Consider the following 14,150-nt stretch of genomic DNA (forward strand, 5'->3'; position numbering starts at 1 on the left):
TACCATGAAAGCCCTATTCATAGGGTCGCCATAAGTCGGAATCAACTTGAAGGCAGTCCATTTTTGGAGGGGGGACAGAAAATTTGCTTGAGGGCCTAATTTATTTATAAATAATAAATAATTTGGCCCCTGTGCTGGCGGTTAGCCACTTCTGCAAGAAAGGGAGAGGACAGGAGTGAATACTGGCTCATCAACAGCAAAGGGAGAGTCAGATGGCCACAGATTTGTTGGCAGGATGCTAAATATTTTTGTCAGTCCAGCTCAGTGAAAAGCCTATGGACGGGGCAGCAGTCAAGTGGATGTTTGTGCAGTGAAAGGAGAATTGCACCCTTGATGAGGGTGTACGTATGCGAAGGAGGATCCAGAAAGAAATTCAGGCAAACAGCTGTATGTATAAATACTGGCTAAATAGATTTTATTTTCATACAAAAGATACATGGGTCCCTCCCCAGAGTGGCACTGCAAGGGACATGGTCTCCTTGCAACAGTGTTAGTGTATCTGCTGACTGTCTTGTGCTTCTTGTGTTCTCCCCTTTTGGGGTGGGGTCCCCCCAAACTGTGTCAGCATCTCTCCCGCCCCTCCCACAAAGTAAGCATCCAGTCTTCTTCTAATTGAGAGGTGGGTTCTCTGTGAAACAGATCTTGAGTGGTGCTCAAGTAGGAACTTCTGCCGCTGCTTTCTTAAGCCTTTCCTTCCACTCGTGTAGTCTGTGGCCTGTAGTGACAGTGGTACTGAAGAGCTAGAAAATTCCCGGGTCAAAGGCATGAATGGTAGGTAAACTGGACCTCGTGGCTCTGTGCCATCCTTCAACCCACGGTAAATTACAAACACCCCTGCTAGTATATTTGAAATGAGTTGAATCTCCTTCCAATTACGTGGACACACAAGAGGCTACCTTAATTGGAATCAGAAATAACAGCCCAAGTACTTTCATTTCTAACTAGCAGCTTCACCAGAGTCCTGACCACAAGTTTGTTATCGTCTTTTGCCCACAAACTTTTAGGACTGGCAGTTTTTTCAATAGTGGAGGTTTTGCAGGAGTAAGATGCGCCACCTACTTGCTTTTGAAGCAGAGCTATGCACAAATGGCTTCAGGCTTGGTCCCCTTCAGTAGGCAGAACCTCCCCCTCCACCCGCAATTCCAACCCTGCCTGTGCTTCAAGGCAGCAGGGTTTGGAGAGAGCCCCAGCTCTGCAGTGCTTTCTCCATGCTAGCAGCTGGCCACAACCTATCTTTTCCTACCCCTCCCTGTCCTAAGTTGGCAAGGGAGTCAAGGCAACTCTTCTCTGACCCTGATGAGAGACGCTTCTGCCATAGCTCTGTTCTGTGACCATGGGGGAAAAGGACCAGAACAGGTCACAAAGAGGAGAGGAAGTCCGTCCCAGGTTAGTTCTGACAAGGAGCTACGTGTTCTTGGCAGGAAGGCATCCCCTTCTGCTCAACATCAGGGCAACTCTCCTGGAAAGAAAAGACCAAATGTCCTATCGTTTAGCTGTGCCCCTTGTCTTTCAGGCCTGCTCTAAATAACCATGTAAACTGTCAGTGGTGTTAAGGTACTCTAAATCAGCCTTTCCCCATCCTGGTGCCCTACACGTCGTTGGGGGTAGGATTGTCATCAGCCCCAGACAGCACCCATGTCCTGGGCTGATGGGAGTGGAAGTCCAACATCATCCGGCAGAATCCAGGCTGTTCTAGAGAAAGAGCTGTAGACTGTTGCATGGCACCAGAAGTGCTAGGATCTGCACAGAGAGACCAGGCATTTTGGGGAATACTGAAGTTGAATCCATCATCTTGCTTGGTGCAGTTTGCACCCAGGCCCTCTCTTTTGTCTAGATTTCCCAGCAAGTTTGTTTGTTTGTGTGTGTGTGTGTGTATATATATATATATATATATGTATATATGTATGTATGTATATGTGTATATATATATATATATATATATACATATATATACATATACATATATATGTGTGTGTGTGTGTAGGTTAAAATTCTCAACCTGCTCAAAGGCTATGACAAAATGTCCAGGGTTAAATTGTTTGCAGTAAGATAGCTCCTCTCTGGGCCTGGCACCAGTTCATTGGAAGAGTGAAGAAAGAAGATTCTGCTTCTTGAAGATTTGAGCTTCTTGTCTATCCTATACCTCCTGGCAGGTGTTATCAACTCTTCTGTTCATCATTTTTACATAGGCCTGTGCGGTACTAACCACCACCTCTTCACCAGCCCTTATTAAGAGGTCTGTGCATCCCTCACAACAGATGGCTGAGCAAAGGAATAGGCTTCAAAGGTAGCGCATAAGGTGAGCATCTGGCAGAACGAAACTACGCCCAACACAATCTGATCAGGAGGACCTGTCATCTTACTAGTCCTTGGAACTTGTCTGTCTCCTCTTAAACCTTCTTGGCAATCCTTGACATTTCCTTCCAGCCACCTTCATCTTCCCTCTTCTCAATTGGAGATAACTTTCTTGGAATGGCTCCTACACAAACATCACTGAAATCAGTGTGGTGTGTGTGTGAGAGTATTCCTGCAAACATGTCCCATTCATCTCAACAGGGTTTGTGGAGCAGCAATCCTAGTGGCTAGAGCCCCTTTAAGCAACCTTTCATCAACTTACTCTGTCCATTCAGACCTCACTGTTCTTTTTGCCACCTGTACATTTGGACCTTGCTTACTGTGCAGACCTTTTACCTTCTGCATGTAGGCCAGCCTTCCCTGTCTATAGAACTTTACTAGAGCCTCTACTGAGATCACCTCATCATTTGAACAGGCCTCTCAGTTGCAGCAGACGCTTAGTTCAGTTTCATTCCCCTGCCAGTGGCTCTATTCCCTGCAGCAATAAATTGGGGCTGTTGCTTGAGGCTGGGGCATTTGGGGAGTCACCTTCCCTTGGGTTCGATTTCAGTTTATGGACTTCTTGTGTAATTTTTCCCCACCACCATCTGGTGTTGGGTGTAGGGCTCGTGCTGCTAAAACAATCAAAGTTCTGCAAACAGTATGCAGCACCCAACTATTCAGAATTTCTTCATCCATGATTCTCAGGAAAGACCAAGGAACTAATTCAGGCGAGTACGGAACCCTTGTCTTGCTATCCTGCTCAGGGCCAAACTGCCAAGGAATCTGAATGTCACCTCTGAAATCGGTTCTTAAAATGCAGAGGAAGGGACAATTCCGATCCAATCCACCACCAGATACCAACCTGTATGCCTCCAAAAAGTGAGGTGTATGATTTACTGACATACTCCCCAATTCTCCCATGAAGTCTTTCTCTCTTTCTTGGCTGGGGTGTGTGTGTGTGTGGGGGGGGGAAGGGGACAGGCACGCCAGAGGCTACAGAATCACTGTCCTCGTGTCTGTTCTTACCATGGCCTACCCTGTGAAGCTGTACTCATGAGTCCCCAGTGGAAACTGTAAGAAGCCATCGACCGCTAAAGTGAAAACTGAGCTGAATTTAAAGATTCCGTCTCAAGCGTTTCAACAAGACAAATGACATTTCTCAGGGTGGGTTTTTTTGGAGTTTTTTTGCACATCTATATCCTATACCCTTTTGAAGATCCTAGTAAGGAAGCAAGACTACCAAGGCCAGAGGGCATCAAGCCAGGAGCAACAGCCACTGCCCTGGGCCAGCTTCCTTCCCTGTTGCTATGATGCAGCTGATCATAGGGCTGGTCCTACTCTCTGCAACACCAGGGGTTCAGGAAACACTGGGAAATATCCATGGCCGAAAGGTGTGAAAGGCAGTGGGTGCAAGGGAAACATTTCCCTACAATAAATAAATAAATATGCCAAGGCTGCCATCCTGCGCACACTTACTTGGGAATAAGCTCCGTCCAAGTAAAGGAGATCTACTCCTGAGTAAACAGGGAAGCTCAAGTGCCATATGACAGCAAGGTTTGGGGTTGGGCACTTTGGCACTTGTGCTTAAGGACAGAAAGGAGGGAGGGGTGGGTGTGAAAACAAGCAGGCGTATTTGCGTTGCAGGTGACAGCAGAATGAAACCCAGCAACTCCCTTCCCCGAAGACAGGATATATCTTGTTCCTGGCCTCACCAATTGAGCCTCCCTCCCACGCAATCTTTTTTGCTTAACTATCACCCTTGGAATCTTCTTTCCTCAGCTCCACGTTGCAAGTCCTCTGGAGCCAACCATGGCTCATCAACCTTCTCCATCCCAGTTCCTTCCCAGTCTAGCCCTCTGGCATCTTTTCAGCTAGTTGTTTTGTAGGTTTGTAATGTCTCCCAGGAAGTGAGATCAGAGACATCTGCCACTCCCGTCCTTTCAAGTGGCAACCCTCCACAAGGGGTGGTGGTGGTTAAATTAAACATAATAGAAGACCCAGCTCCTCTGTCCATGTAGAATGAAAAATGCTATGAGTTAAAATGTAGCTCAACAAAAAAATTCCAAGAGGTTCACGCCGAATGTGTGTCATGGGGCCTGTATGAACTGCAGGGCCTCAATCTTGGCAGGCGTTTAGTCTGCTTACATTTCTGCTTCCCAACACCACTGGGGAGCACTCCTGCTGTGGTGACATCAGCAGCCTCTGCCCCAGGCACCAGCCAGCTGGGACTTAAGCAACAGAGACCTGCCTGGGTAATGGCTGGTATCAAAGGCCTCCTTGGGGTTTGGTGGGGCAACGGGGGAGGCTGCTTTGGGCTCCCCAGCAGGATGGTCAAGCCAGGAACGTCGGCCTTGGTTCAGTTACGCTTGTTGGCCAACTGCCGGTCTCGCTGCTTCTTCTCCATCAGCCTGTGTTGGAAAAAAAGCATGACTTTAGGCTGCATGGCCTAAGAGCCTCCCCACAAGAACTAAAGCAAGCCAGTGTGGTGCAGTGTGCACAGTGCCAGAATAGGACTTGGGAGACCTGGGTTCAAATACCCACTTGACCATGATCCTCACTGGGTGACCTTTGGCCAGTCACCACCCTACATCACAGGTTGTAGTGAGGATAATATGGAGAGGGACAGCCATGGACGCCACCTTGAGTGTCTTGGAGGAAAGATGGGATGATAACTGCAATAATAAATAAATGCAGGGGCTGAGCCTTCTATAGAGTAGCTTAGCCTCTGATTTTAGAGGAACAGAGCACAACAGCTGCTTTCTTCCAGTGGCTGGACTGACACCCCCCTCCCCAGAGCTCTTTTGCCACAGTCTGTCTTGTCTTTGATCATGACTTGCAGACTTGATTGTTTGGAGGACTTTCTTCCACTGAGGTTAGCAACTAGAGCAGCTGTCCCCTCACCTCACTCCCCTCCTCTGGGAAGAGCAGCAGAATCATTTTGTAACAGGGAAGAGGGCAAATCAGGGAGGCTGTAAGAGGGGAACTGGCTATATCAAGGATGGAGGATCCTCCTGGCAGGGAGGAATTGGCCGAGGGCTTGGTGGCTTCCACTCACTTTCTGTTGCGCACTTCTGTCAGCTCCATGAGACGCTCTTGCGCGGCTCGCAGCTCGTCCAGCCGCTGCTGATCACGCGCATCACAATTGTTGCTGTGCTCAATGCCAGACATCTGGTTGGAGAGTTCATTGGCCCGGTCACGCAGCTGCTGGATGGAGGAGTAGAGGTTCTCATCGTCTTCCTCCTGCAAGACACGAAGCAGGCAAAATTGCCATAGGTGCTAAAGTTCTGGTCCCTTGTATCTCATGGAAGCCTGGAGGAGAGAGTGCAGAGCTTGCCTTCTGGCTTCTAAGGTGGCTTTGGTAAGAGACCCTTCAATGACATTTGCATTTCTTTCAGTGGTGTGATTGACAACAGCCCAGAAGGCATGCAACCTCTATGGCAATAAAGCACATATTTACACATCTTCAAGAGTATTATTTATTCCAGACATTTTATATACCGCCTAATTGTTAGTATTTCTAAGTGTTGTACATTAAAATAAACCATACAGAGAATAAAACAATGAAATTCACCATAAAACCGAACACAAACCCAAACACTGCCTTAAAATGCCTGCTGCAATTAAAACAGCTTTTGTCATGCGCCTGAGGTTCAGCAAGGAGGATGCCTGTCTAAACTCTGTTGGAAGGAAGCTCCACAGGCTTGAGCCCAAAACACTGAATGCACAGCTTCTAGTAGTTACGAGCCATGTATCTGAGCCACAGAGGACAACCGAGAGAGACTCCCACAAAGATCTCAGTGATCAGGTGGGCAAAGAAGGGATTAGGTGGTCCTTAAGATATCCTGGGCTCGGATTGTGTAGGGCCTTGTAAATTAATGCACAATTGGAGTGTGCACATGTATCCCTCAGACTGCTCAAATTGTTTGGATTAGGAATGACAGTTCATAACATCCTTTACATTATCAACTTTGTCCACAAGTTAAAAACCAAAGGAAGCCTGCATTAGGCACGGAAGTGAACATTGCCTGCTCTTTGAGGGACACTCCACCGTCTTAAAGGTGGGTAATGCAGGTGATGTTCCGGGAGGCATTATAGGTCTATTCCATCCAAAGCATTAATGCGTACACTGGCAAGGAGAGAACTAAAGGCAACAGCAATGCTAAATTGACCCTGTTTGCTGTAACTCCCCATCTCAAGAATGCAACTCATGTCTGGATAGAAGGAAACTAACAAACCATAATCTTTTTTAAAACCCCGAGAACCACAATCCTGCTTGCTAATAAATGCAAACCCTTAGTTTAAGGGCTCTAAGGTCAAAGGTGAGATGGCCCACAGAATCTTACAGGCGCCTGCTTTTAATCAGGATCCGTGTTGCTGGGCAATTGCAAGGATTTTTAGGGGCAAAAGAGATTCTGTCTTCCGGTGCTGGACACAGGGGCATGTCGGATTCCAGGAACATATTGCTTACCTTGGCATTGACAATTTCAATGTGTAGCAGCAGAGAAGCAAGTTCGAGGTCCTCGCTGTAGCTGTTCTTCAGGGGCACTGACCTGTAACCTGTAGGAAGGGATCTTTTGCTTATTGCAAGTCAGAACCCTCACTCCTCTAAAATAAGAAACCCAAATAGCGAAACAAATCATGCTAACGTTTCATTACTTGATCTAATAGGTCAATCAGACTGGGTTTATTTCAGACTAGTTCTGTTCTGTTTTTGGAAGTAACAGACAGTTCTTGCAACGGAGGAAAGTGAGCAGTGGGATTCCCCCAAGAATCTGCATTGGGATCAGAGCTGTTGAACCGAGTTTGGGCTGAGCAGTGAGGTGGCCAAGTGAACCAACGACACCAAATTAGTCAGGGTGGTAAAAACCAAAAAGGGGTTAAAAGACACTCCAAAACAACCTCTTCAGATTGGGTGAATGAGCATTAATATGGCAAATGAGGTTCAACATAGAGGCAAGTGTAAAACAATGCCCATTGGGTCAAATTATCCTATCTTCAGAGCTTGGAAAAGTTAATTTTTGGAACAACAACTCCCATCAGCCCAATCCAGTGGCCATGCTGGCTGGGGCTGATGGGAGTTGTAGTTCAAGAAAAGTAATAATAAATAATAATAATAAATTTTATTTGTTGGTCGCCTATCTGTCCAGGTTAGTGGACACTCTAGGCGACTTACAAGTAACTTTTCCAAGCTCTGCTTCATTTACATACTGACAGGATCTGAACTTGCAGCGGCTACAGAGGGCAGCTATCTTGGGGACATTCAGCTCAATGTGTGGCAGCTGTGACAAGGCGCCTCTCCCAGCCCTCCTACAGGTGACTCTTTCCACTGGTACAGCAGGGCCTGGGCAGGCCTCCTGCATGCCAAGCTCAGCCCCTGGGGCCCTGGCCCTTCCTGGGGTGTCCTTGTGTCAGCCCCGGAAGCAGAAGGGAGAGCACTGAGCTTGCAGCTGCGAATGACAAGCTAGTACACTAATGCAAATGTGAAATCCCTTCCTGCGAATCTCCCTGTATACTGGAACTACTAGATCAACATGACTGCAGACTCCTGGTACGCTGTCAGGTCTAGATTAATGTGAAGTGCAGCAATGACAGTGACACATGTAACAATAACTCTGCTCCGTAAAAGTAATGACTGTCCAGAAAGACCAGCCAGGCGCCTCCCTCATTTGCATGGCATCCTTGGTGGTGGGGCTGAGGCAGTGTTGCACTGGCCAGCGGGGAGGGAGTGCCAACCAAGGCAGGCTGGTGCTGTGGCACGAGTCAGTTTGGGAAAGGCAGCAGGGCTGGGGGTGGGCAGCAGCGTGGAGAGCCAGCCTGTACCTGTTTTGAGGCCCTTGACAGGGAAGGTGGCCTGAGCCAAGAAGTTTGGGTCGCTGAACATGTCCTCTTCGTAGACCACAAAGCGCAGGAAGGCAAACTCGGGGTTGTTGATGTCGAAGACAAACTGTTTGACAAGCCAGACGGTGTTGAGGCCATTGTCAGCTGTGAGCGAGGGAGCGGAAAAGAAAACAAAAATGAAACAGCGTGCAGTGGGCAACCCAAGACCCTGGAACCCAAGTAGGGTTTGCATGATGAGACCTGAAGGCCTTTTGCAGGGGGCATTGTCTTCTTTCAAGTGAGTGTGATGTGAGTAAGCACGCAAACACAGACTCAAACCGCTGCTGGAAGAATGGGGTCATCCGGATGGCCTAGTTCTCACTGTTCAACCAGTGTCTGGATTGTACCACTTTAGACTGCAGGAGGAAACTCACATGGAAAAACAATTCCCTACCAATATAAAGCTAGTAAGGATTCTAATCTAGTCTTCTCCCCGATATGCTTGTTTTCCATCTGCAGGGCTATTTTGTTTTAATGGGGGGATAATATTCAGTCATTCAAGTGGCTTGCAGTTTTGTCATGCAGCCTGCAGGTTGAAGTGACAGAATCCGGACACAGATGGAGCACCTGAGTGAGGCCTAAGCTTTCGCATGGCCCAACACACCAGTGACCCCTCTTGAGCCCTCCATATAGAAGGCAACTATGAATAGATCCTCCAACATCTGACCGAAGAATAGAGCCACATTTATTTTACATTACATCAGCATAATATGACAAAGAGCAAGCGAAATTATTTCTGGGAGGGAGGGTGGTCTTGAGATGTGCTGCCCATGATTTAAAAAAAAAAAAAATTCAAAACATAATTTCCTTAAAAGCCAATGCGTAATGGTAATTTTTAATTGCTAACAGCATACGCTGCAGCTCAAGACAATAAAACATTCAGAGAAGCCAATGAGATCCAGGCTCCCACTCTTTTGTTCATCAAAATAGGCACTGTAAAGGAAGCATATACATTCTAAATTATTTAGGAATCTGTGGGTCTTTCAGTATTAATGTGATTTTATTCATTTGTTTATTTATCATCATGATTTATATGCTACCTTCATCATACTAGGGCCGGCTACAAAAGGAGACTAGACCGCCCATAAACATAGTAAAATCATCAAAACAATTAAAATACACTAATATACAACAGGCAGCAGCATCAATTCACCTTATCAGCCTGGGAGAATAAATGGGGTTTCAGCTAGCATTAAAAAACTGACAATGATAACTTGGAAGGAGGGACTTTCACAGCTGAGGGGCCACCACTGAGAAGGCCCTTTCTCAGATCCCTGCAAGGTGAGTCCGCTTCATCAACAGGACCACCATGAGGACCTCTCATATTGATCTTTTAATACGGAACTGAAACAGCCTTGGTTGCTCTGGTGGATGATATGAGGAGGGCGTTGGATAGGGGAGAATACACATTCCTCGTCCTCCTGGATCTCTCAGCGGCTTTCGATACCGTTGACCACAGTATCCTCTTAAACCGCCTGGAGGGATTAGGAATAGGGGGCACTGTTTTACGGTGGTTCCATTCCTATCTCTCTGGTAGGCATCAACGGGTAGCACTGGGGGATGAGGTTTCAGACCCTTGGCCTCTCTATTGTGGAGTAACACAGGGTTCTATCCTTTCCCCCATGCTATTCAACATCTATGTGAAACCGCTGGGAGCCATCATCAGGAGTTTTGGGCTGCAGTGTCACCAATATGCGGATGACACTCAGCTCTATCTCTCCTTTAAGTCCTCACCAGAGTTGGCTGTGAATACCTTGTCCAAATGCCTGGAGTCCGTAAGTGGATGGATGGGAGAGAACAGGCTGAAGCTAAACCCTGACAAGACCGAGGTGTTGCTTGTGGGTGATAGGAGAAGGTTGGGAGATTTAGACTTGGTGCTTAATGGGGTGAGATTACCCCTGAAGGACCAAGTCCGCAGCCTAGGGGTCATTCTTGACTCCCAGCTGTCCATGGAGGCTCAGGTTTCGGCAGTGAGCTGGGCAGCTTGGTATCAATTACGTCTGATACAGAGGCTGCAACCCTACCTTCCTGTACATCTGCTCCCACGAGTGATACATGCCCTGGTCTCCTCTCGCTTAGACTACTGTAATGCGCTCTACGTGGGGTTACCCTTGAAAATGGTCTGGAAATTGCAGCTGGTACAGAATGCGGCGGCACGCTTGATCAAGCATAGCCGTCGCCGGGATCATATCACTCTGGTGTTAGTAGACCTACACTGGTTACCAGTTGTTTACCGGGCCCAATTCAAGGTGTTGGTATTGACCTTTAAAACCCTATACGGTTTCGGCCCAGTTTATCTGAAGGAACGCCTCCAGTATCACCAAATATGCCGCCAAACAAGATCAGCCTCGCAAGACCTTCTCTCGGTCCCACCGGTGAAAACAGCTAGGCTGGTGCGGACCAGAGAGAGGGCGTTTTCGATCGTGGCCCCCACCCTCTGGAACTCGCTTCCTTTTGACCTTCGACATGCCTCCTCCCTGATGGCTTTTCGCCGAGAGCCTTAAAGACCTGGCTATCCAGGCAGGCCTACGGGATTTCTGGGGTGGGCTAGGTTCTTATGCTGTATTATTGAAGGGATGGTTTTAGATGAATTGATGTTATGACTTGTTGATTTGTATATTGATTTATGTATTTTGCATTGTTGTATGTCGCCTAGAGTGTCCGTTAACTCGGACAGATAGGCGACTCACAAATGAAATTTTACTATTTTTATTATTATTATTATACATGGGCAGGCTGATGTAGGAGAAGATGCAGCTTCAGGCATCTGTTTCCCAAGTTGTTTAGGTCTTTTTTAAATTAAGTTCCACGCCTTGAATTTGGACCAATAACATACAGGAAAACTGCCTTCAACATCGGCATTATGTGATTCCACGTTGGTGGCAGAGTTTTGCATGAGCTACAGTTTCCAGACTGTCTCCAAGGGCAGCCCCACGTAGAGCACCTCACACTAGGAGATTACCAGAACATGGATGACTATGGCTAAGCTATCCCCTCTGTATCACCTCCGTCTTAAAGGGCTAAGGGGAATCTCTGGGTGAAGCCATAATGGTGCTAGTTCTTCTGCAGTTAAGAAGAGGTTAGAACTAAAAGTTCCGCCCACAAAGCACTTACTGATTTACCGTCAATCACATGAGCATGGGGAGGAGCCATATCCCAATGGCAGAGTATATGTTTTCACATTCAGAAGGTTTCCATAGTTGACCTCTCCAGCTACAGGATATCAGGCTGCAAACCAGGAAAGGCCTTTCTCTGCCTGAGGCTTTGGAGAGTTGCTTGACCAATCAGAGTAGATAATACTGGGTAAGATGGACCAATGGCTTGGTATAAGGCAGCTTCCTACAATCAGACTGCATATGCCTGGCTGCTTCCTCCTTTCCCTGTAAGAGCAGCCTGCTGGCTGAGGCCCAAGGAGGCCCATCTAGTCCAGCATCCTGTTCTCACAACACCCAACCAGAGGCCCATTATGGGAAGCCTACAACCAGGGCCTGAGTGCAACAGCACTCTCCCCTCCTGCAGTTTCTAGCAGGAACATCTGGAGGGCACCACATTGGCTATCCCTGCCCTAAACATAGAATTTAGGCTATAATCCTATTTACATGGGAGTAACCCCGTTGAACTCAATGAGACTTACTTTTGAGTAGACATGTATAGCAGGGATGGGGAACCTGTGGCCCTCCAGATGTTGCAAACTGCTTCTAACCATGGAGGGAGCAGAGCCATCGTGGCTAGTAGCCACTGATAGCCTTATCCTCCATGTATTTGTCCAGTCCTCTGTTACAGCAGTCTAAGTTGGTGGCCATCACTGTTCCTTGGGGGCGCAAATTCCATATATTAACTACGTGCTGTATGAAGAAGGACTTCCTTTTCTCTGTCCTGAATCTTCCAACATTCAGCTCCAACGTATGTCCATGGGTTATAGTGTTATGAGAGAGGGAGAAAAACTTTTCTCTATCCATTTATATATGCTGTACTCTTAGTGAATGGTCCATTTGAACAGTCAGAGACACAAACTGCTGACACCACACTTGGAAAACTAGGAACTATGCAAACCACAAGATTGTGGCAAATGATTCAGAAGACGTATGCACTAGAATCAGGAGGGAAGGGAAAACCCCTGCTAGCATAAGAGAACTGTCTTTGAGGAGGAGTCATTTTGCTCGCTGTGACAGAAAAGGCCAGTTCTCCCTCTCCCTCTCTCTCACACACACAGAGAGAGAGACACACACACACACAGAGAGAATCAGAAAACCCCAGGCCCATGTTGTGGCTCACTCTTCCACCAGAGATGCAGCATGCACCCTTGCTTTTGAAGTTCAGGCATTGCTTCAAGTTCTTTTGTATGCACACACACCTATGCAACTGTTAACATTTTTTGATCAGCCAGTCATTTTAATTATCATTTTTACTGTTTTTATGGTGTTTTATATTTTATTGTACTGAACTTTATTGTACTGAACTTGTCAAGGATTATCAATATCTTGGCACGGTCATTAACCAAAATGGAGACAATAGTAAAGAAATCAGAAGTGAAATGTGGTATTGAAGGAGAGATTTGCGCATACCATGGACCACGAAAAAGACAAATAATTGGGTGTTTGAACACAGAATCGTAGAATCATAGAATAGTAGAGTTGGAAGGGGCCTATAAAGCCATCAAGTCCAACCCCCTGCTCAATGCAGGAATCCAAATCAAAGCATTCCCGACAGATGGCTCTCCAGCTGCAAATTAAACAAATTAAACCAGAATTATCACTAGAAGCTCAAATGATCACACTTTGGACACATAATGAGAAGACATGATTCACTAGAAAAGAGAATAATGCTGGGAAAAACAGAAGGAAGTAGAAAAAGAGGAAGGCCAAACAAGAGATGGGTTGATTCCATAAAGGAAGCCACAGACCTGAACTTACAACATCTGAACAGGGTGGTTAATTACGGATGGTATTGGAGGTTGCTGATTCATAGGGTTGCCATAAGTCAAAATCAACTTCAAGGCACATAACAGCAACAACATTTTATTGTATATATTGTTGAATACTGCCATGTGATATGGTATGAACTGTTGGTATAGAAATGCTTTTAGAATGTTTGTATGAATGAATGAATGAGACCAGCCCTCTCACCTACGACATCTGTCTTGTTTTTGCTGTTGTCAAACTCAGAGCCGCAGACCTCCACCTCCACAAAGGGGCAAACTATGCTGCGCCCGTTCTTGGGGAGGTGTCTGGCACCCAGGATCTGTGGGGAGGAAAACTGGATTGAGTCAGGTGGAAATGGTAAGATTTGCAAATGAAACTGTTCAGTTCTTCCCTGCCCCCCAAGAAAAGCCCCAGATGAGCGCTACAGCGGGGCCTGCAGCTTACTTGCCTGTAGCTGAACGGTGATGGGCTCCACGTGCTTCAGGCTGCTCTTGTCAAAGGGGTCAAAGAGTTCATCCCGCATGATGTCTGGCTGCAATACGTATCCGCTGCGCCCGCCCAGCATGAAGAGCGACTGGTTCAACTGCATAGGCTTGTCTGGAAGCACAAACCAGTCAGAGCTCACAGGAAAAGATGCGGCATTGCAGAACGTTCCGTGGAACCACAGTGGGCCAGTTTGCAAAGCACGGGGGGGGGGAGCAAAGTGTAGTTAAAGCTCAGGTGCCATTCTAAGGGAGCTACTTTGGGGGTCTCCCCTGGGCTAAAAGCGCCGTATTAAAATGTTAATGTAAAATATATTCTAATGAAATAAATGAATAAAATGGATGGCCCAAGAAAGTGAATGGTTGGGAACGGGTACCAACACAGGACTCCAGCGGGGGTTCTTTGGTTTGTTAAATCAGTGCTTGGGGCTGGTTTAAGGGAGCAGGGAATTTCACAGGGATTCAAGGGGAAAGGGCCTGCTGGATCAGAGCAAGGTGGGGAGTCCAGCGTCTCGCTTCCCACAGTGACCAG

At 47.0% G+C, this 14,150-nt stretch overlaps 1 protein-coding gene across 1 annotated transcript in view; it reads right to left on the reverse strand.

Moving 5' to 3' along the window:
- Positions 1 to 406: 406 nt before the first annotated feature.
- The window catches only part of LOC133375477 (1-phosphatidylinositol 4,5-bisphosphate phosphodiesterase gamma-1-like), a 122,222-nt gene continuing 108,478 nt past the window's right edge, over positions 407 to 14,150 (reverse strand). Inside the window, exons 27-32 of the mRNA XM_061607106.1 lie at positions 13,585 to 13,733; positions 13,341 to 13,455; positions 8,158 to 8,319; positions 6,806 to 6,894; positions 5,393 to 5,577; positions 407 to 4,745 (exon numbers count right to left, since the gene is read on the reverse strand). Coding sequence (XP_061463090.1) covers positions 4,694 to 4,745; positions 5,393 to 5,577; positions 6,806 to 6,894; positions 8,158 to 8,319; positions 13,341 to 13,455; positions 13,585 to 13,733 — 752 coding nt within the window. The 3' untranslated portion in view covers positions 407 to 4,693. The remainder of the gene's footprint in view (positions 4,746 to 5,392; positions 5,578 to 6,805; positions 6,895 to 8,157; positions 8,320 to 13,340; positions 13,456 to 13,584; positions 13,734 to 14,150) is intronic.

The sequence above is a fragment of the Rhineura floridana genome, chromosome 1 (genome assembly GCF_030035675.1).
Source record: "Rhineura floridana isolate rRhiFlo1 chromosome 1, rRhiFlo1.hap2, whole genome shotgun sequence".
NCBI classification, from domain to species: Eukaryota; Metazoa; Chordata; class Lepidosauria; order Squamata; family Rhineuridae; genus Rhineura; species Rhineura floridana.